General features: G+C 43.7%; 1 protein-coding gene across 2 annotated transcripts in view; it reads left to right on the top strand.

The window, feature by feature from the left end:
* The first annotated feature begins 453 nt into the window (after window positions 1-453).
* The window catches only part of elovl6 (ELOVL fatty acid elongase 6), a 98,085-nt gene continuing 73,006 nt past the window's right edge, over window positions 454-25,532 (top strand). The window contains exon 1 of one of the 2 annotated variants that reach the window (XM_033018856.1): window positions 454-840. In XM_033018856.1, coding sequence (XP_032874747.1) covers window positions 569-840 — 272 coding nt within the window. In that variant the 5' untranslated portion in view covers window positions 454-568. The remainder of the gene's footprint in view (window positions 841-25,532) is intronic. The other variant, XM_033018857.1, reaches the window with a different exon arrangement.

Consider the following 25,532-nt stretch of genomic DNA (forward strand, 5'->3'; position numbering starts at 1 on the left):
TAGGAAGAGAAGGGTTATGCACTCTGACTTTATTAGATGGTGCACAAGTTAGCCATTCTGATTCTTTGATTAGTGTTATAAAATATTAAAAATATCAGAAATCTTTCAAGTGGTGTTTAGAGCCGAGTCGGTTTGTATTCATTTCTGTTGCCTGGGAAAATCCTCTAAGGGAGCTAGGGAGGGGAGGGAGGAGGGAGGGGGGTAATGAAAGACATCCAGCAAAGGGGAGGGGATGAAATAAATCCAGCAGAGGGGAGGGGGAAAGAAATCCATCAGATGGGGGGAGGGGACATCCAGCACAGGGAAGGGGAAGAAATCCAGCAGATGGGGGCGGGGGTTGGAAGAAAGCCAGCAGAAGGGAGGAAGGGGGGGGGGGGGGAGAAATCCAGCAGAAGGGGGGAGGGGAGTTTAAGAAATCCAGCAGAAGGGGGGAGGGGAGTGGAAGAACCCATGAGAAGATGCGGTGGTGGGCGGGAGCTAGGATTGCGTGTAGCAGAGGTTGGTGGCACTGCCTTGACGAGTGTGTGAGAGAGAGAGAGTGGGGTGGGAAGAGAAGAGAAGGAAGTGAATGCTTCTGAGCTGCAAACGCGCGGTTCCAAGGCTGACAATCAATCACGGCAACGCGGGCACAGCAGCAGAAACAGCAGCAGCAGCAGCAGAAACAGCAGCAGCAGAGGCGGCAGCAACAGCAAGAGCAAGGCTTAAGTTTCTCACAGCCAGCACTTGGTACAAAAACACTACTCCTCAACCTGGAAGCATGTCAGTGCTGGCGCTGCAGGAATATGAATTCGAGAGACAATTCAACGAGAGAGAAGCCATTCAATGGATGCAGGAAAACTGGTGAGCAGTGTTTTATAGAAGACTTGCTGCAGAACAGATGGGTTAGCATCACACACACACACACACATTGTGGGATTTCCAGATAATGCCAGGTTTTTGTTTTAAAAAAAAATTGTGGCGGTTATTTTTTTTTTCTTTTGGATGTTATCAGAAGCATTTCCTCGTCTGGCTTTCCATCAGTTTTATTCCAACCTTTCTAGGAGCTCTTCCCATCCTTTCCTGCCCAGGGGGGGTGCATCTAGCAAACAGCATCAGATTGCATTGCCCTTACTTACGCTGGATAATTAATTTTGTGTTGAAAATTTTTTTTTGGGGGGGGGGGTTGGGTTGGATTAGGTTGGGGAAGAAAAGCGTTCATTGTGTCCAGATTTTCCCCCCCAAAAGACCCAGTTTGACAGGGGCGTTCTTACTCTACAATTTTGTTAAGACACATTTTTTGCAAAGCTCTTTTGAGCAGACATTTGAAACACGTGCAGACAGCCCGCCCCTACCTGCTGGAGCAGACGTTCAAGCCACATCCATTTTTTTTTAATGCAATGAACAAGGGCGCAACAAAAAACCCCCTTCCAAACTGAAGCACAAACGTGTCTTTGCATTAAACAGCCGAGGCTCGAACGATTGAAACAAAGACGCAATCAAAAAAAAAAAAATCAAAAAAAGACTCCATGAAAAAATACTTTCCACTCCTTGGTTGGAGCTGTTTGTATCCAAGTGTGTGTGTGTGAAGGGGGTGGAAGCCCAGTCGCGGATGCTGCTATGTTTGTGTGGGTTCTTCCTCTGTCCATTGATGATACCCCGTTTTATTTCACTGCTGCGATTTAGACTCGCCTAGTCCCTGCATTAGCCGAGACAGCAGCAGCAGCAGCAGCAGCAATAGCAATTCGCAGATTGTTCGATGAAAAGTGCTTGAAGCCTTGTGTAACCCCTTGTTTTTGATGAATTCAACCATTCCATTATTTTAAAAAAATGCAGCTTCAGCCTGTGTCCACCGAAGTGGTTATTATGCTGTTTTGTGGATATAAATAAGTGTGATTGGCAATATTTGGCTTTTGAGATCAATATGCTCACATTACTGAAAGTTGAGCACATGCATTTGGTTTTCTTTTTAGATAAGCACACCTTTATATTTGCAAATCCAATATAATAAATATAAAGTTTGCTGTGGTAAAAATAAATCCACTTTCCATTTTGCTTTTGTGTAAGTGATTATTTTGTCAATGTGACATAGTTTTAATTTTACAGGGCTGGGGGTTGGTGAGATGGAGGGTGGGGAATGAGGCAGACAGATGCTCTCTTCACACCCAGACAATCAGATCATATTTTATTGTCAGTTTCCAAAGACTGGTATATGTAAGGAAGTTCTGTCAGCAGGGGATTTTTCAAATTGTACAAATATAAGGTGGGATGGTATTTATCATTGATAACTCGTGGAAGATGCTGTCAAAAGAGCCAATTGGATTGTCTCTTTCCTCTAATTTAAGGAACCAGATTCATGTGAGTGAACAAAAACAATATAAATAACAATACCACAGTAGTTGGTGCTGCTGCTTCACAGGTCGGGCCTAGTTTCAGTCTTAACTTTAGGTGCAGTATGCTTGGAGTTTGCACATTTTCCCCATGGGTTATGCTGGATGTTTTAAATTCTTCCCACATCCTAATGATGGGTTGGTAAAACAATTGTCCACTGTAAAAGTTGTAAGTGTAAGTATTGAGGTAAAATATTCAAAGGGGAGTTTATAGACACGTTTCGGTTCGAGACCCGAAATGTCACCCATTCCTTCATTCCAGAGATGCTGCCTATCAGCATTTTGTGTCTATCTTTGCTCTACTGCGAGTCAGCTTGCTCTCAATGGTCTGAATGGCAGCCTCTTGCGTTTTGTTCAAAATCAGATATGGAATCCAAATCATAAAATAAGGATTCCATCTTTATTGGAAATGTTGCTGCATCATTATTAGGAGTTAGAACCAGGCAGTAAACTGCTCTGATATTTACTTTGCAGTCTGATAATCTGTAACAATGTTGTTACTGCTATGAGTAGGACTGTTAAGTTATTGATTACCTGTATATGTGATTGTAAAATTTACTAGAAAGATAATGACAATTATAATATTTGCTTGTATGTGAGAAGTGTCAAGTGCACCCTGGCACTCCAACCTACATTAAAACTTTGATCGCAAATTAAATTGTAGAATCCAAACTTGTGGTTCCTGTAGAGTGCCTCAAACTATAGCTAGAGTAAACTTTGTGAGTCTTTGTTTTGGGAAACACCTTGTCTTTGCACATGTAAGAGTGCTTTTGAATTGTCAGCCAGTTGCCCTTGCTGGGATGTTGTGGAAGTAGACTTTGTCATTAAACAGAAATTAACCTCTTCATCTTAAAAGATTTAAAAAACAATAGGTACCCGAGTGTTCTTGTGAGATTAGCAATCATACTTGGAACTCTGCAAATGTTACCCAGTCATTTCATATAAACTCCTAGTTCCTAATTGTTTGAAATTGAAATCATTAGCCTTGTCTTCACATCTCTCCCTGGCACTTTTTCAGATCTGCGATGCTCCAAGAGTCCTTGCATGTCCCTGAATTCCTTTGTATTACCTATGTTCCGTTAGTTGAAGCCAGACTATCATTTATCCTTAGGTACACAAAATTGCTGGGGAAACTCAGCAGGTGCGGCAGCATCTATGGAGCGAAGGAAATAGGCGACGTTTCGGGCTGAAACCCTTCTTCAGTATCATTTATCCTTTATGTTTTAAAGTGCATCCTAATACCTACCACTTTTGACTATCAAGCATCTGTCCCTTGCCCTGATGTCTTTGTATTTAGGCTTTGAGTCACTATTTGCGTGGTCATATTTGCATTTTGGAATGTTTTGCTATGTTAAAATGTGCTTTTGAAATGCATGCTGTCATAATTGAAGGAGACTTTATTAACTGGTTTTTGACTTTCCTGATTGGTGTTTAATCTAGCTAAGAGCACTTCATCCTCTGGTTTCCTGTACGTTATGAATAGATTAAATGCTGTGTTAATTTCATTCTAAAGTTGGAGCTATTCAGTGAAGTTTTGTACCAATACGTATAAATGTTGTGGTGATCTTAAAAGGCCAGCTGTGTGATAGGTTCTTTCCAACTTGCAAAATGTATCTGGAAAGGATTAAAACACCTTTTTAATAACATTTTGAGGGAGAAGATAATCCAGTAAATGTAATAGGTATGTTCTTCTGATATAAACGTGGGACTAACATAGCATTAATATTTGAATGCATCACAGTGCATTTGTAATGAAACGTGATTAGAAATGATTTGGAAAAACAAGTAAATGCAGCTGCTTATTAGAGGGAAAAAAATTGGCATGAAAGCAAAGTTTTTGGTCACTCTATTTTGCAGTCTGTTCCTTTTGAGCTCTGTCAGAGCCATGTGCTGTAGGGACTTGGTGTTACCTTTTTTAACTGAAATCAGCCCGCCAATGCTGATCATCTTATGATGTCTTCTGACAGAAAACTGGCCAACCAAAAGACAGGAGGCTTGCTCTGACGACTTCAAGCTCATCTACATGTGATTACATCACTGGAGGCTCGTCTGATTTTTGCAGATAAATATCACGGGCTGTATTCAGTAAACTTTCTGCACTTTGGCTTGCCTCAGTTTTGCTCGGCTATCCAATAACTCTTTCACGACTGAATCAGTTTCAGTTCAGTTTATTGCTATGTGAAAAGCTTTTTATTGCATGCTAACCAGTCAGCAAAAAGACAATACATGATTACCATGGAAGATAGACACAAAATGCTGGAGTAACTCGGCGGTATAGGCAGCATTTCTGGATAGAAGGAATGGGTCATTCTGTCCCGCTGAGTTTGTGTCTATCTTCGGTTTAAACCAACATCTGCAGTTCCTTCCTACACATGATTACACTCAATCCATTTACAGTGTATAGATGCATAAGGGAATAATGAATGGACTGGAGTCAATTTTTGGTCTAGCAGTTTAAATCCAAATAAAGTGAGAAAGCTGCAGGTTAATTTGGGTAATCGCAGAAATTTTGTGGTGCAAAGTGGAAGTGAGGGCAGATTTTTACACGTTCTGCCAGGAGGGAATTTGCCTGCTGGTATCTGTAAAATTAATTCATTGTACATATGCAAACATCCCACTTATGTGGAAACCGAGCCTGTTGGGAGGTTCTGCACTGGACCTTGATGCTAACTGAGCACATTGCAACTTGAGGTGTGGCCGAAACACAAACTGAATAAGCAAGGGTTACCTGTACTTGTGTAACAAAAAAAAGACACACAGTGCTAGAGTAACTCAACGGGTCAGGTGGCATCTATGTAGAACTTGGATAGACGGCATTTCTGCCTGAGCCGCTGAGTTACTCCAGTACTTTCTCTTTTCATTGTAAACCAGCATCTGCATTTCCTTGTGTCTGCACATTACTTGTCACATTTAGCTTGGTCTTGTAATGGCAGTGCAGTTGGTGGATATATATTTGGCTGAGGTAAGTGGGAGATGTTTCCCTGCTCTCCTATCTGCCAACTGTTGAAAATTATTTGGGGCAGGGGGGAATGTTGCCCCCCTGTGGGTTTTCTTTGGATGACTGCAATTGTGGGCTGCATCAGTGAGGGGAAGGAAGCTGAATACAGAGGTGTAATCAACGACTTTGTAGAGTGGTCAATCAATCAATCAATCAATCAATCAATCAATCAATCAATCAATCAATCAATGTGGGCTGAATCACCTGCAGCTCAACACCGACAAGACTAAGGAGTTGGTGGTGGACTTTAGGAGGAGAGGAACACCCCTGTCTCCATCAATGGTGTGGATGTGCAGTTTACCAGGGAGTACAAATACCTGGGAGTGTACCCGGACAGTAAACTGGACTGGTCCAGGAACGCTGAGGCCCTGCACAAGAAGGGGCAGAGCTGCCTGTACCTTGTGAGAAGGCTCCGCTCCTTCAACATCTGCAGTAAGATGCTGCAGATGTTCTACTAATCGGTGGTAGCCAGTGCCACCTTCTTAGCTGTCGTGTGCTGGGGCAGCAGGGCGAAGGCCGCGGACGCCAACAGGATCAACAAACTCATCAGGGAGGCTGGCTCCGTCCTGAGGGCGGAGTTGGATTCATGGGTGGTCTTGGAGGGGAGGATGCTCCTCAAACTGCGGAGCAACGTGGACAATACAGCCCTCACCCCCTCCATGACAAGCTGAGGAGCACCTTCAGCAACAGACTAGTTCCATCAAGATGATCCTTTTTCCCTGTGGCTATCAAACTGTACATCCCCTCCCCCTTCTGTTGTGGGGTAGACTGACACCCCTATGTGGGTGATACTAATAACGTTCCTGGATATGTTCCAGGAATAAGAACAAAGCTTACAGGAAATGTACCAAATGCAAGAGTTTTATTGTTGGTACTTTAAAGTTCCACTACGATGTCCGTTACACTCCATGAATGAAAAAGAGAACGAGATGTTGCCCGGGGATCAACGATTCAACTATTTTATTTGGTATTATCTTCCGACTAGAACAACACATTTCAGGAAGGGGCCTTGACCCGAAACGTCACCCATTCCTTCTCTCCAGAGAGTTACTCCAGCACTTTGTATCTATCTTCAGTTTACACCACCATCTGCAATTCCTTCCCACACAACACATTCAAGGGTTTGGGGTGGGGGTAAGGCTAGGTTCATGCCTATCATTCACACCAAAGCATTTGAAGGTAGCGAGTAATCTCAGTTAGAATTTCTTATGCTCTTCTTATGCTCTTAGAGCCACATCCAACATTAGTCTGACGTAGACTTCATCTTCATTGTTTCCAAACCATTGGTGGGTTTTTGGCGTATCTGTGATGGTACTGTGTGTGTCTCCTTTAGGTTCACTTTTGTATCTCTTCATATTTTTGGCTTTCCTGTTCCATGACACCCTCCACATATTTTTTGGTACGAGTTCTGCTGCTGCAATGATGGCTTGCCTTGAAGCAGTTTGTACGATCTCTTCTCTTGTTCTGTAATAGTCGAGTAAAAGTATGACTTTCCATTCTACGACAGAAATTTGCTTGAAACTATATTTCTTGGTTTCACACATTCAAAGAGCATCTTCCAGCCGACTTCATTAATAACCATATAACCATATAACAATTACAGCACGGAAACAGGCCATCTCGGCCCTACAAGTCCGTGCCGAACAACCTTTTTCCCTTAGTCCCACCTGCCTGCACTCATACCATAACCCTCCATTCCCTTCTCATCCATATGCCTATCCAATTTATTTTTAAATGATACCAACGAACCTGCCGCCACCACTTCCACTGGAAGCTCATTCCACACCGCTACCACTCTCTGAGTAAAGACGTTCCCCCTCATGTTACCCCTAAACTTCTGTCCCTTAATTCTGAAGTCATGTCCTCTTGTTTGAATCTTCCCTATTCTCAAAGGGAAAAGCTTGATCACATCAACTCTGTCTATCCCTCTCATAATTTTAAAGACCTCTATCAAGTCCCCCCTTAACCTTCTGCGCTCCAGAGAATAAAGACCTAACTTATTCAACCTATCTCTGTAACTTAGTTGTTGAAACCCAGGCAACATTCTAGTAAATCTCCTCTGTACTCTCTCTATTTTGTTGACATCCTTCCTATAATTGGGCGACCAAACCATTGGTGGGTTTTTGGCGTATCTGTGATGGTACTGTGTGTGTCTCCTTTAGGTTCACTTTTGTATCTCTTCATATTTTTGGCGTCATATCATTGTGGTCTTAAGGGCTGTCCCATTTGGCGATTTTATTCGCCGACTGCCGGCATCATTGACTGACGTACCAGGTCGCTGAAAAAGTTGTGGCGTGATGACGTAAAATGTGCGGTGTTGTTTCAAGTGTCGCAACATTATTTTGTCGCCACTGGATTTTGAAATGTTCAAAATCTTTTGGCGACACTGATATGATGCCAGCAGTCGCCGAAAAACTCGCCAAATGGGACAGGCCCTTTAAAAATTGCAACACCTAACTCGTTAATTGCAACACCTCAAGAGTGGCTTGCTTCAGGTGGATATGCCGAGTTATTCCTGAGTCAACTTAAAATGTAAGATTTATCTGACGCCTTCATCTTGGTATAGATACATCTAGCGAGCGTTTCTTCTGTAGAATTGGCCATGACCAGATACTTTGTGTTCAAGTGATACTCCGAATATGAATCTGACCCTTGCATGGATCCTCGCATCCATTTTGTGGAATTTCTCCCTGCTCCTGGTTTAAGGGTGAAGATTTGCTAAAGCCAAGCTATTTCATGTCTAGGTATGTCGTGGTGTGCTTGTCATTCACTGAGTTCATTCCCTAATGTTTTTTTGAGGGTTTGTCGTATGGTAAAATTACTGTAGATCTTTTGTCCGATTTTAGTTTGTCTATTGTGGTTGGCTGAATGCAGGGAATAAACTCTTTCCTGTATGGCCTTTGTTCTTTTCACAGTCTATGTGACTGGAACCCAGCAGCTTGGATATTTTTTTGTTTCATGATTACTGTATTAACTGAAGCATATGGTTCAGTTGCCCTTGGCCCAGGTCCACATACTCTCAATGGGTGGGACCCTACCCACCTTTTTTAATGTGATGTTCAAAGTTTAATTGATTTCATCATCCAATAGCTCTAACACCATGTGTCACATATTCAGTTCAGTTTAGTTTATTGTCACGTGTACCGAGGTATAGTGAAAATATTTTTTTGTTGCGTGCGAACCAGTCAGCAGAAAGACAATACATGATTACAATCGATCCATTTACACTGCATAGATACATGATAAGGGAATAGCGGTTAATGCAAGGTAAAGCCAGCAAAGTCCGATCAAGGGTAGTCCGGGGTCGATGTGGTTGGTTTTCGGGTGCCGGGAGTCGAAGTACGGACAGATCTGAAAGGAGTTTAAGAAGATCAGTGGTGCTCAGTGCCATCAGAATGCTCCTTCTCTATTTTGAGCTGGGGATCTGGAATTCCGACCAATTTTGGGGGAATTTTCCACCTTTTCCAGAGTCTGCTTAAAATAAATTGTAACGTTTGCTCCATAAACGTATGACTTACCCTCCAGAATCTTAATTTAACAAGAATTGTAATTGTGCAAAGTGACATTCCTTGCAGTATCCTTTGTACAGCCGCTGCTATACTGAAACTTTGCCTTAAAAATAAAGAGATCAGCTGGTCATGCAACAATTCTTAAAGCTGTATTAACCAGCTGTATTAACCACCAGCATGGCTGCCTCGCCAACAGTCTGTCTGTCCTTTCTTTTTTGTTATTTTTAGTATGTGTTATAAAAGTATGTTTTAGTGTTCCTTGGTTTGTTTTATGGGGGGAGGGGAGGGGGGGGGGGGGGGGGCTGGGGGAAACTTTCTTACCTCGACGGAGATGCTATTTGTTTCCGTATTGTATACGAGTCCCCACTGCTGCCTAACATCGTGGAGTTGGCGGGGCCTTTCCTGGAGATTGACCCGGCGCTCCAAACCGCGGAAGTATGTGGGACTTTAACTCCGCGGAGCTTGCGATCCCTTTGCCGGAACATCGTGAAGCCCGCGGTCTCTGGGAAGAGGCCAATTCGGGAGCTCCATGCCGTGGAGAGAGTTTCTCGACGCGATAGTTTCGATCACCCCGACGGGGGCTTTGATCGTCGGCTGCGGGGGCTTTGATCGCCCCGACTGCGGGTGGTTTGACTGCCCCGACCACGGGAGAACAAGAGGAAGAAGATTGAACTTTATTGCCTTCCATCACAGTGAGGAATGTGGGATCCACTGATGTTTATGTTAACTTTTATGTGGTTGTGTGTCTTGTTGCTTTTCACTTAGTATGGCTGTATGGCAACTCATATTTCACTGTACCTTAATTGGTACATTTGACAATAAACTGACCTTTAAACCTATTTTATGTTGAGACGAAAGGTCCAAATCAGAAATCTATAAATACCTCCAATGTAATAAAAAGAGCTTGTACATGGATTGGTTTAAAGTATTGCCTGATAATTGTGAGGGAGAGCCCAACATTGTACATTCTGTCATCTCACTGAACTTTGATGTATTTTTCTAAAGCTGATTGGCAAACATTACTAATGTTTAGTTTGGGAAGTAACAACAGGAAGAAATTTCCATCTGCTTTTTTTCCCTGGAGCATTTTGAAAGACTGTAACAATGTGGCATTTATTCAAATTAATATTATAAGAACAACAGAAGTTCACACATTGACTTTCTTAATCTGATGTAGCCTGTCTGCTGGCTACAGTGTGTGTACACAATGTGTTGAGTCTTCCTAGCAGCACCTCCAATGCTCAGAAGGGCAGAAGCAGCAGGCTTGTGGGAACATGGCCTCCTCATTCTTTTCAAAGACCCACACCATGGATTTCCATTCCTTCATTACTGCAGGATTAAAATCTTTGCCCACCCTGTCTTTAATAGCTTTGTAGTAGAACCTTCACTATTTGGTTTGCAGATGTGGACAGAAGCACTTCTCAACACCTTCTAAAGAAGGGTCGTAACCCCAAAACAGCACCCATTCCTTCTCTCCAGAGATGCTGCGTCACAACTTCCAGCTGTCTGGCCTGTCTGCCTTTTCACCCTTTTTTGTTATTTTTAGTGTGTTTAAAAAGTTTATTTTGGAGGTCTTTTAGTCTTTTTTATGTGGGGGGGAGGAGGAGGAGGAAACAGTTTTCTCCAGTCGGTACCTGGTCGAGGATGTGTCTTTTCTCCGAGCCCCATCTTCGACCCTCCTCGCGGCCTACCATCTGGATTGGCACGGCCTTTCCTGCCGGAGAACGGCCAGAGTTTCAGCCGCGGCGCAGCACTGAGTTACCATCGCGGAGCGGGCGATTTCTATCGAGGATCGCCGTGTTGAAGCTGCGGAGTGTTGGGCCAGCTGATTACATCGTGGAGCTGTGGTTGCGGAGCTTCCAGCCGTGGGCGGCGCTGACTCTAACATCGCGGAGCCTGGGATCTTTGCCGAGGGTCGCCAGAGTTCAATCTCCTCCCAGCTCGGCCTGTGGACTTAGGAAGCTGCAGTCTCCGGTAGGAATTGGCCCATTCGTAAACTCCAAGCCACTGAGAGTGTTCTCCGTTCCGACGGCGGAGCTCCATCATCCCGGCGAGAGGGCCCGAAACATCAGGCTGCCGTTGCGGCAAATGCGGAGGCCTTAAAGGCCCCAACCACGGGTGAACAACAGAGGAAGATGACTGAACTTTGTTGCCTTCCCTCACAGTGGGAAACGTTGATTCCGCTGTGGGTGATGTTTATGTTAAATTCTATCGTTTGTTGTGTTCTTTTTATTCGTGTGGCTGTAACAGGTTGATGGCCGTGCCGCTGTGTTTGGCTGCTTGTCGTCACCTCTTGCTGCTCCTGTTTGCTCTCGCTCTCTTACATAGAAACATAGAAAATAGGTGCAGGAGTAGGCCATTCGGCCCTTCGAGCCTGCACCTAGCCATTCAATATGATCATGGCTGATCATCCAACTCGGTATTCTGTACCTGCCTTCTCTTCATACCCCCTGACACCTTTAGCCACAAAGGCCACATCTAACTCCCTCTTAAATATAGCCAAATGAACTGGCCTCAACTACCTTCTGTGGCAGAGAATTCCAGAGATTCACCACTCTCTGTGTGAAAAATGTTTTTCTCATCTCGGTCCTAAAAGATTTCCCCCTTATCCTTAAACTGACCCCTAGTTCTGCACTTCCCCAACATCAGGAACAATCTTCCTGCATCTAGTCTGTCCAACCCCTTAAGAATTTTGTAAGTTTCTATAAGAGTCTTTGTGTCTACCTGTTCTGGTCTGTACAGCACTTTGGTAAATGTGGGTTGTTTTTAAATGTGTTAAATAAATATAATAATATTATTATTATTATTATTATTATTATTATTATTATTATTCATGGCACCTCTTGCGGGTTTGCAGAACACTTGGTTCATCTTGCAAAGGGTCGCCCTGAATCTCCAGTTGCTTGTCACTTTGATTTTCCTGTTCTCTCTTATTCTGACATCGTTGGCCACTGGGGCCCTTCCAACAAAGTTCAGTATGTTTTAAAAAAACAAAAATCTGCTGGAGAAACGCAGCAGGTTACACGGTATCCACGAAGCAAAGGGGTAGGACTGAAATATTTGGATTCAATGATACCGATGTAGGGTTGTAACCTCAAATGTTGACCATTCATTTTCCTCCTCAGATGGTGCTTGACCCACTGAGCTCCACCGGCAATTTGTTTATTGGTCTAGATTCCAGATTCTGCAGTCTCTTGTGCCTCCAAAGCTCAAAGCATTGGAGATACAAGAGACTGCAGATCTGAATTTGGCGTATTGTAGCTCTTGTGGCTCAACTTTGATTCAACAGGTAGACACAAAATGCTGGAGTAATTCAGCGGGACAGGCAGCATCTCGGGAGAGAAGGAATGGGTGACGTTCCGGGTTGAGACCCTTCTTCAGCCAGTTTCAGATCATCAGCCATTCTAATTTTGCATTTCAAATATTTACTCTGCTTTAATTTTTCTTTCTGATATTTTAGATTTCATTTGTTCTATTTAATTGTGTATATTCCAGGCCTACATCTTATCATCATCCTCCTGCCGACATTACCATCTTCACTTGTGTCACTTAATTTTTCTTGGTCTCTGTCTTGTCATTTGTTTTTCCATTTTAGTTCTCTCTGCCCATCCCATTTCCTCGATTTTTTATCTCCAACTTTCTCGGTTCGAGAAGGTCATTGACCTGAAACATTGCTGCTGTTCTGAACTGCATTGGCCCTGATGAGTCATTCCAGAATTCTGTTGTAATTTCAGATTTTTGACAGGCAGAGTAATTGGCTTTTGAAAATTTTAATTGCAGCTTTCATTTATGTACCAATTTGTCAACCGGCTGTCATGCATATTAAGGGGATAAATCACATCATGTTGTCTAATATTTCAGTAGAGGTATCAAGGTGCCTCAGCTGCAATGAGTATGGTGATCCGTGATGTTGATCATGGTTTCTTGTAAGTTACAATTCAACTTAAAAGCTCACTGTTTCCTCAAAGCCATGTGAACATCTTTTAAAATTATTTTTGCTGCCATTACTTTAGGTTATATTTTCGTCCCGTTCCCACCCCACTCCAAAAGATAACAAGCCCCTCTTGTTTCATGTGATCAGTGACATCTTTGAGTTTGCATCATACAGTTGGGATACTGTTCTGATGTTTAGGTCGGGTATAGCCTGATCTTTCAGAAGGTGATGCTGAGAGAGAGTTGGATATACAGTGCCCACCATAATATTTGTGATTTTTTTTTCTGTTACAAATCTCAAATTGTGGAGTACAGAGATAAATAAATAAATTTGGGGTCTTTGTCCCAAACAATATGGAGGGCACTGCAGCTCTTAGGGCTAATGGAATCAAGTGATGTGGGGAGAAAGCAGGAATGGGATACTGATTTTGGATGATGAGCCATGATCATATTGAATGGCGGTGCTGGCTCAAAGGGCCGAATGGCCTACTCCTGCACCTATTTTCTATGTTTCTTAAAAGCACCGAATACAGAAAACAGTAACCATGAATACTTAGCAAATGCACGCAAAATATACAGGTGAGGGGCGGAGAAACAAGTCAAGTCAAGTTTATTCGTCACATACACATACGAGATGTGCAGTGAAATGAAAAGTGGCAATGCTCGTGGACTTTGTGCAAAAAACAAACAAACCACAAACTATGGAACAGAATTTACATATTAAATATTGTGGGCGGAAGGGAAAATGGAAGAAAAAACAGCAATTTAAAAAAAACCCAGTAGAATGGTACAGTAAAGTTAGTCCCTGGTGAGATAGGAGTTTACAGTCCTAATGGCCTCGGGGAAGAAACTCCTTCTCAAACTCTCCGTTCTCACAGCATGGCAACGGAGGCGTTTGCCTGACCGTAGCAGCTGGAACAGTCCGTTGCAGGGGTGGAAGGGGTCTCCCATGATCTTATTGGCTCTGGAGTTGCACCTCCTGATGTATAGTTCCTGCAGAGGGGCGAGTGAAGTTCCCATAGTGCGTTCGGCTGAACGCACTACTCTTTGCAGAGCCTTCTTGTCCTGGGCAGAGCAATTCCCAAACCAGATTGTAATATTTCCGGACAAGATGCTTTCCACAGCCGCTGCGTAGAAGCACTGGAGGATCCTCGGAGACACTCTGAATTTCCTCAATTGCCTGAGGTGGTAAAGGCGCTGCCTAGTCTTACTCACGAGTGCTGTGGCGTGTGATGCCCATGTCATATCCTCAGAGATGTGGACTCCCAGGTATTTAAAACAGCTCAACATATCCACAGTATCCCCATTTATCCTCAATGGTGTGTATGTCCTCTGATGATGTGCCCTCCTAAAGTCCACAATCAGCTCCTTAGTTATTTTGATGTTCTAGAGGATAGATAGATAGATAGATATAATTTATTGCCACACAACCAGGGTTGGTGGAAATTTGGGTTGTCAGCAGCAGTACAATAATAAAGAACACACAATAAAACTGTAACACAAACATCCACCACAGCATTCATCACTGTGGTGGAAGGCACAAACATTTGGCCAGTCCTCCTCCATTTCCCCTCCCATGTACAGGATCAGAGTCCAGTCAGTCCAGGATCGGCTCTTCCTCACCGGAGACCGCGGCTTTAGATTGTTGTAGGCCGCAGGCCGGCGGTCGAGATTTAAAGTCTCTGCCGCAGCCAGAAGCACCGTAGACTGCAGGGCCGGCGGTCGAAGCTCCCCTCCAGGGGTGATGGTAAGTCCACGCCGGCCCCGCGGTAGAAGTTGGCCGCGGGCCGTCAGTGATGGCTTCTTCTTCCCCCGGGTCCCCCACGAGGGATGCCGGGCTGTAGACGCCGCACCAGCTGGAGCTCTGCAGACCGCGACTACAGGCTGCGACTTCAGGCTGCCGGCTGCCTCGGGCCAGCGAAACGGAGCGCTCCCCTCCAGCGAGGGCGATCCGCTCCACGCCGAGAGTCCACGCTGAAGCCCTGGGCGCATCTCCGGGAAAGGCCGCGTCGATCCTTGATGTTAGGCCACGGGGGAGGCGACCTGGAAAAAGTCGCCTCTCCATGGAGGAGGCGACCGAAGCGGTTTCCCCCTTACCCCCCCACACCACCCCCCACACAAAACACACGAAGAAACACAAAATACACACTTTAAAACATACAAAAAAATTAAAAAAAGCTGGAAAAACTGACGCGCTGCTGACATGGCTGCACACAGAGGAGCGCCCCCTACAATGTGTCGCTCTGTTGTCCTGACACCAGAGTGCCAGATCAGCCACCTCCTCCCGGTAGGCCTTCTCATCGTTGTCTGAGATCAGGCCCACCACCACAGTGTCATCAGCAAACTTGATTATTGAGTTGGAGCTGAACCTAGCCACACAGTCATGTGTGTACAGGGAGTACAATAGGGGGCTGAGGACGCAACCCTGGGGGGATCCTGTGCTCAGGGTGAGGGACTTCGATGTATTCCCTCCCATCTTGACTACCTGGGGCCTGGTGGTGAGAAAGTCCAGGACCCAGGCAAACAGGGGGGTGTTGAGCCCTAATTCCAGTAGCTTCTCGGCCAGTCTGGTGGGGACTATCGTGTTGAAGGCTGAACTGAAGTCTATGAACAACATCCTCACGTAGCGCCCCCCCCCCCCTCCCTCCTCTCCCCTTTCTGGCTGTCAAGGTGAGAGAGAGCGGTGTGCAGAACCTGGGAGACTGCATCGTCCATGGATCTGTTTGGACGGTATGCGAATTGTAACGGGTCCATGTTGCGAGGGAGGAAGGTGCAGATGTGTTTCTTCACCACATAGTCAACAACATAGTGAAGCAGAGGAAGAAGAACTGATGCCATAGTAGAGGTTCATCTGCACCTCCTCCAACCTCATCTATTGCATCCGCTGTTCCAGGTGTCAACTTCTCTACCTCGGTGAGACCAAGTGCAGGCTTGCCGATCGCTTCGCACAACACCTCTGCTCAGTTCGCAATAACGAACATGATCTCCCGGTGGCTCAGCACGTCAACTCCCCCTCCCATTCCGAATTTCTGTCCTGGGCCTCCTCCATTGCCAGAGTGAGGCCCAGCACAAATTGGAGGAACAGCACCTCATATTTCGCTTGGGTAGTTTACACCCCAGCGGTATGAACATTGACCTCCAATTTCAGGTAGTCCTTGCTTTCTCCCTCCTTCCCCTCCGCTTCCCAGCTCTCCCACAGCCTACCGTCTCTGCCTCTTCCTTTCTTTTTACCCGCCCGCCCCCCCCCCCCCCCCCCGACATCAGTCTGAAGAAGGGTCTCGACCCGAAAAGTTGTCTTTTCCTTCTCTCCATAGATGCTGCCTCACCCGCATAGTAGTGAAAGTAAGTTAAGCGTCATAAGTAATGGTGATCATATGTTAGATCTTTAAAGGGCCTCCCTTAAATACCGAAATTTTAATTACCTAGAGGACACTCTGCCTGGCACCATTAACTGTGTAAGAAGGAACTGCAGATGCTGGTTTAAACCGAAGATAGACACAAGTTTCTAGAATAACTCAGCGGAATAGGCAGCATCTCTGGAGAGAAGGAATTGGTGATGTTTTGGATCGAGACCCTTCGAAGGGTCTCGATCCAAAACATCACCAATTCCTTCTCTCCAGAGATGCTGCCTGTCCCGCTGAGTTACTCAAGCTTTTTGTGCCCATCTACCATTAACTGTGTCACCATTGTCAAGTGTGTCTGCCTTGATGAAAACGTGCAATCCTACGGATGTAACTAAGAACTTAATAAAAAAAACAAAGCAACGTTATCAGGCCAGCACAGGTAATGTTTAAGAAAAGTCAAGATCCACATGTTACTAACCTTAGGTCGTGTCATTGGCACTTACGCAATATTTTCTACAAACACTTTTTCCAGCAGCATCTCTAACTGAGTGGAGGCCTTGAATTTCAGGAAATAAACTGTAATCTTGCATATCATGAAACATATTTATCACTGCATACAGTAATGAATTGGAGCTTACTGTGAGCCTGAGTTTGGTTTCCGTAATTCAACATAAACTGTACAGAATTAGTGAACTTGGGCCCTTCTATGGTGGCAGCTAACAAAACCAGAGATACACTCATCTTATTGTGCCATAATTACATTTTATTTTGTGTTCAATGACCCACATTTGTTCCCAGTTAAGCAATAACTTGATTTTTAAAATCTGCAATTTATTTTTTATTTTTTTGCTGTGTGCTCTCAGTATTTTTAATTTTCGTTGAGATGGTTCTAAGTTCCGAATTTCTCTCTGTAAACTATTCACCTCTCTTTTCGCCTTTTTAAGGTGATACTTTTCAGAAGTAGTATGCGTGCATGGGATAAATTGTTTTTCATTCTTTTTTCGATATTTGGCCAGCTCTGTTAAGCCTTTGACTTGATTGGAACCCACCGGGTATGTGCTCCATAATATATTGAATTGAATTGAATACTATATTGTCACATTCCGGAAGTGGCGGGATTCCGGAAATGGCAGTGCTGCCCAAGTAGCTGCGGCTCACCTGCAGTCCGTCTGTCTTTTTTTGTTTTCTTTTGTCCTGTTGGACGTATTTTTTAGTTTGTTTTCATATAGAGTATAAAGTATCCCACTCTGGGTCCTCCTTTTTTCTTCCCCCCTGCCACCCCCCCTCCCCCCCCCCTCTTTACTGAAGAGGTAGTTCCTCAAGTACGTGGTAGATGTTATTTAGGCTCTAATGTCCTAGAATTTGAATTATCCATTTTGACGGCCAAATGTGAACTGGAAACAACAATTGGTAGCAAGAACTCTTCCCAATCCAGCGATAGAAATTTGGGAAATCAAAATGACATTGTTATTCAGATATTGGAGCATTTTGGCGCGGGGACAGATGAGGAATGTTTTTTGGTTCTTCGTGTTTGGGAGTGCATATCATTGGCATCAGTGCTCTGGAATTCGACTTCCACCATTTTCGGATGGGCTGCATTTTGCCTTAACCACAAAGTTGAGGTTCATCAAAACTATTAAGAGGTTGACCTCCTTTGGAAGTGATAGAAGTTAAATTGTTCAGAAGTGATGGCAGCTTCCTGAGTTTGCAGCTGCCACTTCATTTCCGGGGCTTGAGACAAGACTACAGTATGTTCTCTCCAAGGTCCAAGCTGCTGTGGAGATGAGAGAAAACTGGGGGCAGGCGGGGATGGAAGAAAGGGTGCAAACAGCACCCAGCTTGATTTGCTGGATTCATCATGTTATGGAGCAGTCCAACGGGACCACTGCGAAAGGGCACCATTTGTAAATTAATCGAGGATGAGCAAAATGTCTCCATGTGAAAGTAATGCCCAGTGAAGTAGCTGAATTGCATTTGGTTTCCAATTTAGAGTGTGGTTTGCTCCCTGTTTAAGTACGAGTAGGAAAGCATTGTGTTTTGGCTCGATTTCTGTCATTAATACAAATACACATGCTGTATCAAGACGAGAAGTGATTGGTCCACTTTTCAGGACTTCTGCCTGAAATGTCTATAAGCTTTTTATGTGTGATTCATGCATGAGAAACTGGAGCAAATGGCTCTTTAATCTACAGTACCTTACAGACTAGTGTACTTTGAAGTTGAAGTTGTGTTGCATCATTTCTCTATTTCATAAGAAAGCGCTGTTAATAGTAACATTAATAGTAATCGGGAATAATGACATTTTATCACTAGAACAAATTTGGAAATAGATAATGTCTATTTTTACTCTTTACAATCTCCCCAAACTTTTTTGCTTCTAGTTGGCATCCCAATTATTATCACAAATTGAATAAATTCAATGAAGTTGTGGCCCCCTGCATATTAATTTCAATTGGCAAATAAATTTCACTCTCAACATGGCTTCTGATCATTAACTTGTAAACTAATGTTTAGTTTTTGTCTGCCAGGACACTTGGGCTCCGATACTCGTTACCGTGCAAACCGGAGAAACAGGTTCTCCAGACATGCTGCAAGACCTGCTGAATGACTCCAGCATGTTGTGCCTGTTATAAACCGGCATATGCAGTTCCTTGCTTCAATAGTTCTGGTTCTATCTGCCCTTCACCTCTTCCCCATATAAAACACATTATTGTGATGCAAGGAACCACTCGTACTGGAGTCTTGAGCAAAACTTAAGTGCTAGAGTAATTCAGCAGGTCAGGCAGCACCTATGTCTTAAGAGGGGTCCTGACCCGAAACATCGCCGATCCATTCCCTCCACAGATGCGGCTTGGCCAGCTGACCACCTCCAACACTTTGTTTTGCTAATTCGCATTATCTCCTTTCTTACCACATTCCAGCACTGGTAACCTTTGTGTTCTCGCTTATCACCACTTTAGGTGTGTCTATCTTCCTCCTCCACTCCCTGACTCCATCTGTATTTGTATTGTCTGCATCCACCTGTCTTTCTCATCTCTATCTTCCCCCTCTCACCCCTGGCTGTTTTCACCTGTCCTCCTCTGCCTTGCCTTGCTCTGCCAAATCATCTACCTGCTGTTGTCTCTCCATTTTCGCCCTTTCTTTATTCCCTCTCCATTCTGTCCTGATGCAAAATCCATTCCATTCCAACAAAGAATCCCACTGCCGCATGTCTTAATGAAGTATCATTCATTCATTCATTCATTCATGCAGGTTTCTAACTGTAACAGTTCCTTTCCTCCCACTGGTGCTGCTTGATCTGTAAAGTTTTGTCCAGCAGATTGTTTGTTGTGATCTGTGATTTTGGAAAGTTGCTTGCCATAGTAGTTCTATTATAGAAACATGGAAAATAGGTGCAGGAGTAGTCATTCGGCCCTTCGAGCCAGCACCACCTTTCAATATGATCATGGTTGATCATCTAAAATCAGTATCCCGTTCCTGCTTTCTCCCCATATCCTTTGATTCCGTTAGCCCCAAGAGCTAAATCTAACTCTCCCTTGAAAGCATCCAGTGAATTGGCCTCCACTGCCTTCTGTGGCAGAGAATTCCACAGATTCACAACTCTCTGGATGAAGATGTTTTTCCTCATCCCCGTCCTAAATGGCCTACCCCTTATTCTTAAACTGTGACCCCTGGTTTTGAACTCCCCCAACATGCAGAACATTTTTCCTACATCTAGCCTGTCCAATCCTTTAAGAATTTTATGTGTTTCTATAAGATCCCCTCTCATCTTTCTAAATTCCAGTGAATGTGCACCTTTGTGTAATACTGACAAATTATCGCCAAATTGCATTCAATGAAGCGTTCATGTGTTTTGCTGGTGAATGTTCTAACGACCACTGCCTTCCTTTGGTTGTGTTCTTGGACATTGTGTTTAATAAAACAATTGCATTGCATGTTTGTGATTTGTATTCCAAGATTTGGAAGAATTTAATGGGTGGAGAGCAATTGCAACAAGTAGCATTCAAATTGATATCAACAAATCATTGTGTTTCAGAAGGTAATGACATTTGACCAAAATAGTAACCGCTGATTAACTTCTGTTAAATTTCAGTGTGTTGCAAGTTCCACAACCTATAAGTTGTTCAGATTCTTAACAATTTAAAATAATCCTGAGGCGATTATTTACATTAACATCTACTTTCCTTCTCCCCTATCCTTTCACTGCCTTTTATTGATTGATTGATTGATTATACCTTTAATAATCCTTTACAGGAAATTACAGTGCCACGACAGCTTCAAGACAGACACAACACCACACATTTCATCAAATAGCTTCCATACTTAACAAGTTAAAATACAAGTTAAAATACAATGAATGAAAAAAAAGTGCAGTTATTTATGCGCATTATATAACCTTATAGCAGCTGGTATACAAGACTTCCTATGTCTCTCAGTTTTACACATTGGTGCAATCAGTCTCTGACTGAAGATGCTGCTCTTGATCACCTTCAGGGCATGGAGTGGGTGAGTGGGGTTGGTCATTATTGAACCCAGTTTGTTCAGAGTTCTGGCCTCTGCCACCTGCTGGACCGTTCGTTGCTCAGCCCCGACCACTGAGCCGGCCTTCCTGATCAGCTTGTTCAGTCTGTTTTTGTCTGCTATGCGGGCGCCATCTCCCCAACAGGCCACAGCAAAAAACAGAGCACTGGCCACCACTGAATGGTAGACACTGCACAGCAGGGGTTGGCAGATGTTAAATGACCTCAGCCTCCTTAAAAAATACAGTCGGCTTTGTCCCTTCCTGTACACCGCCTCCATATGACTCTTCCAGTCCAGCTCACTGTCAAGCTGCACACCAAGGTACCTGTGGTTGGCGACCACCTCCACCTCAGTGCCCTTAATGGTGATTGGTGTTGGTCGAGTCCTCCTCCTCCCCCTCCTGAAGTCCACAACTATCTCCTTGGATTTTGTGGTGTTAAGATGGAGGTTATTGTGTGCACTCCACTCCACAAAGTTGCTTATTATGTCTCTATACTCCTCCTCATTGCCCCCTTTGATGAGGCCGACAACAGCTGTGTCATCCGAAAATTTCTGCAAAAAGCAGCTGTTGGTGTTATATTGGAGATCCGCTGTGTAGATGGTAAACAGGAATGGAGCCAGCACAGTTCCTTGTGGAGCCCCTTGCTGCTCAAGATGGTGCTTGAGACATTGTTCTGTAGGCGCACATACTGTGGTCTGAGGAAAAGGTAATCCAAACACCACAGTACCAGTGATGGATCCACTTTCATCTTCTCCATCTTCTCCCCTAGCAGTCGGGGCTAAATTGTGTTAAAGGCACTTGAGAAGTCAAAAAATGTAATCCTTACAGATGCATCAGTAGTGTCCAAATGTGTGTACACCCTCTGCAGCATGTAAATGAGGGCATCATCGACACTGATGTTAGGCTGATATGCAAACTGTAAAGGATCCATTTGAGTTGACACACTAGTCCTGATGTAGGAGAGGACAAGTCTCTCAAATGTCTTCATAATGTGAGGTGAGCGCTACTGGTCTGTAGTCATTGTGGTGAGTGGGATGGGTCTTTTTTGGGACAGGTACCAGGCAAGATGTTTTCCACAGCCTTGGAACCTTCTGTAGACGCAAGCTCAGATTGAACAGGTGTGTTAAGATACCACACAGCACTGAAGACCAGTTATTCTAGGTAAAACTGGTTTGCCACCTAGTTTACATCATTCTTATTTTGTCTGGAAACTTAGTTTAATTTAGAGATACAGCACAGAAACAGGAAACAGGCCCTTCGGCCTACCGAGTCCACACCAACCAGCAATCCCCGCACACTAACAATATCCTACACACAACAGGGACAATTTACATTTATACCAAGCCAGTTAACCTACAAACCTGAAAATCCTTGGAGTGTGGGAGGAAACCGGAGCACCCGGAGAAAACCCACACAGGTCACAGGAATGAATGTACACAGACAGCACCCGTGGTCAGGATCGAACCCGGATCTTTGGCGCTGTATGGCAGCAATTTTACCACTGCGAGACCATGCCGCCCAACTTGGTTGCAGTGACAATCTCAGTTTTCTGCAACTGAAGCTGCAGATTTCTTCCATTTGATGCTTGACTTAGGAAATAAGTCAGCAAGTTGGATAGCACTTGGGAAAGTGGGAGCTTAATTATAAATTATAACAAAGTGGGGCTTCTGTTCTTGAGGTCTGAGGATTTATTTCAGAATTACTTTTAATAGAGAATTAGTAACTTTACTGGCAGTTGTAATTTTTAATCATAGGTGTGTTGGTACTAGAATAGAATCATATTGTCATAGTGATACAGTGTGGAAACAGGCTCTTCGGCCCAACTTGCCCACACCGGCCAACATGTCCCAGCTACACTAGTCCCACCTGCCTGAGTTGTGGTCCATATCCCTCCAAACTTCTCCTAGCCATGTACCTGTCTAACTGTTTCTTCAATGGTGGAATTGTCCTCTGGCAGTTTGTTCCATACACCCACCACCCTTTGTGTGAAGAAGGTATCCTTCAGATTCCTAATAAATCTTTTCCCCCTCACCTTAAACCTATGTCCTCTTGTCCTCGATTCGCCTACTCTGGGCAAGTGACTCTACCTGATCTATTCCTCGCATAATTTATGATTTTATATGTACATTTCTTTATACTCTTTCAAAGGGATCTTGGATGGGTACTCTTGATTCCTGAGCCTCTCTGGATTATCCTTTTATCCTGCCGATCTTCATATCGCTGCCCCACCATCCCTACCACCACCACCACCGCCTCGTACTCCACCTTGGAAGAAGTGTCTCGACCCGAAACATCACCCATTCTTTCTCTCCAGAGATGCTGCCTGTCCCGCTGAGTTACTACAACTTTTTGTGTCTATCTTCAGTTTAAACCAGCACCTGCGGTTCCTTCCTCCACCTTGGAAGCAACAGCAGGTGAGAGGGGAGGAAGCCCCATGGTGACTGAGCACGTTCTGCGGGCGGGGGCACATTGAAGAGCTACAATGCGAGTCATAACAACAGCGGTGAGAAGGGGCTTGCTGGTGCCTAGAATTAAAGTTAAATGACACAAAATGCTGTACTAACTCAACCAACTGAATCAGTCTGAGGAAGGGTCCCGATGTCACCTATCCGTGTTGTCCAGAGATATTGACCCACTGAATTACTTCAGCACTTTGTGCCCGGTGAAGAAGGGCTCGCTGGTGCATCTTGTTGGTCGGGAGTGGGGTCGGAACCGGGACTCTAAACGGGCGGGGAAACGGTAGGAGCTGGGGGATGGGTCGACAGGACCGTCCACTATATCCCACATCTGTAATAAGAGGGTCGTTAATTGTCTTTGCAAAGCAGTTAGGAGAGAAGATTGAGAGCGCAGTTAATTATTTCACGACGAGGGACATGACAGGAAAGGGCACTCACCACTCGCACCGCCATCTGTGGCCGCGCGGGGAATTTCAACTGAGCTCTTGTAATTTTGTCCAGATTATAGGGTTGGGCGGATCATCCGTTGCCAGGAAATCTGTGTTCAACCTGTGGTAGGGAAGTGGCTGTAGATAAGGGTGAGGAAATGAACAAAAGTAGATACGATTCCACAAACTTCTAATTAGCTCAACTTGTTGAGACCAACGAGATTACGTTGTTTATTTTTTTAAATTGAAGTTTGTACATTTGTTTCTAATTAGCACGAGTCTGCATGAGTATAGAAAAAAAAATGAATGCCTAAATGGTTCAGTTGTAAAAGACAAGGTATCCTATTTTCAATCTCTAATCTGCACTGACCTGGACTGGTGATGGAGGCTCACTTGATGAAGGGCATCTTTGCGCTAAGAATGCAAATTAACATGAAATACCCCATTCTTGCCTTGTAATCACCAATGCAAGAGTATCTTTTTATAGATATTTGGTCTAATATGTTTCTGATGGATTCCACAGTCCTTTAGTTTAGTTAGTTTTTGTAGTCTGTTGATGTTTTTTGAGTTTCCTGAGAGGAATGGCCCCAGGGAATGTACCAGAGGGAACTTCGGAACCAATGACATAAGGTGCATCCACATTGCCTTCTACTAGTCCTCAGTTTGTGTACATCAGGTGAAGCGGTATTTGGCTTTGCTTATAATGGGCAGGGAAGTGTATGGCACTTTGCTCAGATTGGATATGGTTATTAGAAGGAAGTATCAAAGGAAGCTTATGCATTGAAAGAGCAGAGTTTATTGGTTTTGGTGTGGTATAAATTTAAGCAGTTCAAACTGTATGATCCTTGGGGAGGAGTTGGTTCCATAACATTTTATTATTCCATAGTTCTTGTTTGTATAAGGTGATCCTGAGAACAAATTGTGACCTTTAACTTACTCCTTGATATCAGTTACAATATTTGTTTTGTATGGTATTTTTAAAGTGTTGTGCTCCTGCAAAGTTGCACATACAGGGCCTGTCCCCACTTACGCAAGAGCGGAACTCGCTATCAAAACATGGAGTAGCAATGTTACAAAATTTTGAGATTTTAAAAATCAAGTCTGTAATTTATCCCATCAGATAAAGCATAAAAATAAGTTTAATTTGACACCTAATTCACTTTCATATCTCAAGTATTTAAAAAGTTATGGCCATTTTCATACTGGGAAATGAGCATCTTGTTCCCTATTGATTTTCTATGGACATAACAAAAAAGCTGTGATCGTGAACAGTCAAAAGCCCATAACTTTCTTAAAAATTAAGAGAACTGAATGAAATTTTCAGTTATCATAGATTGAAGCATTCTGAAACAAATATAAAATAATCTTACTTGGATGACCTGAAATTGAAGCATATAATTAGTTTGTTACCTAATTGTAGCTAATTTCAGACTTCAATTACTAGATCTAAACATCTATCCATTTCTTAATAAATGATTAACATTTTTAAATAGCCTAAATGTCCAAATAATATTCACAAATAATTCACAATAAAACATGATTTTAAAATCTCATTTACATTAATTTATAGGCCAAATGGAAGGAATTTAGTGTTTAATTGCTGTAAATAAATGTCCATTTAAATCAGCTTTCCAGTGGGTCCCTGTGAACGCGCTGGTTTAGAACGTTCACATTGCGGTAGATTTGTGCCCCAAATGCCGAGAAAAATACTGCGGGATATAATGGGCCCAAAATGAGCTACTCGCAATATTAAACTTTGTATAAAGGGATCTTTAGAAGCCCTTTTTAATGTAAAAATATACAGCCAACCTTCTGTGGTTTGCTTTATGAGACCCTGCGGTTGCTGGCGGTCGCGGGTTTAGAGATTGATTTTTAAACTACTATAACTATTATTCAAGGCCTTTAAACCTAATAATAGCTTTTGCGACGGGGTCTTTCAGCGATTTTTCGTTAATAATTAACTAGGCTGAACATTT

This window comes from Amblyraja radiata, chromosome 1, assembly GCF_010909765.2.
Source record: "Amblyraja radiata isolate CabotCenter1 chromosome 1, sAmbRad1.1.pri, whole genome shotgun sequence".
Taxonomy (NCBI): Eukaryota; Metazoa; Chordata; class Chondrichthyes; order Rajiformes; family Rajidae; genus Amblyraja; species Amblyraja radiata.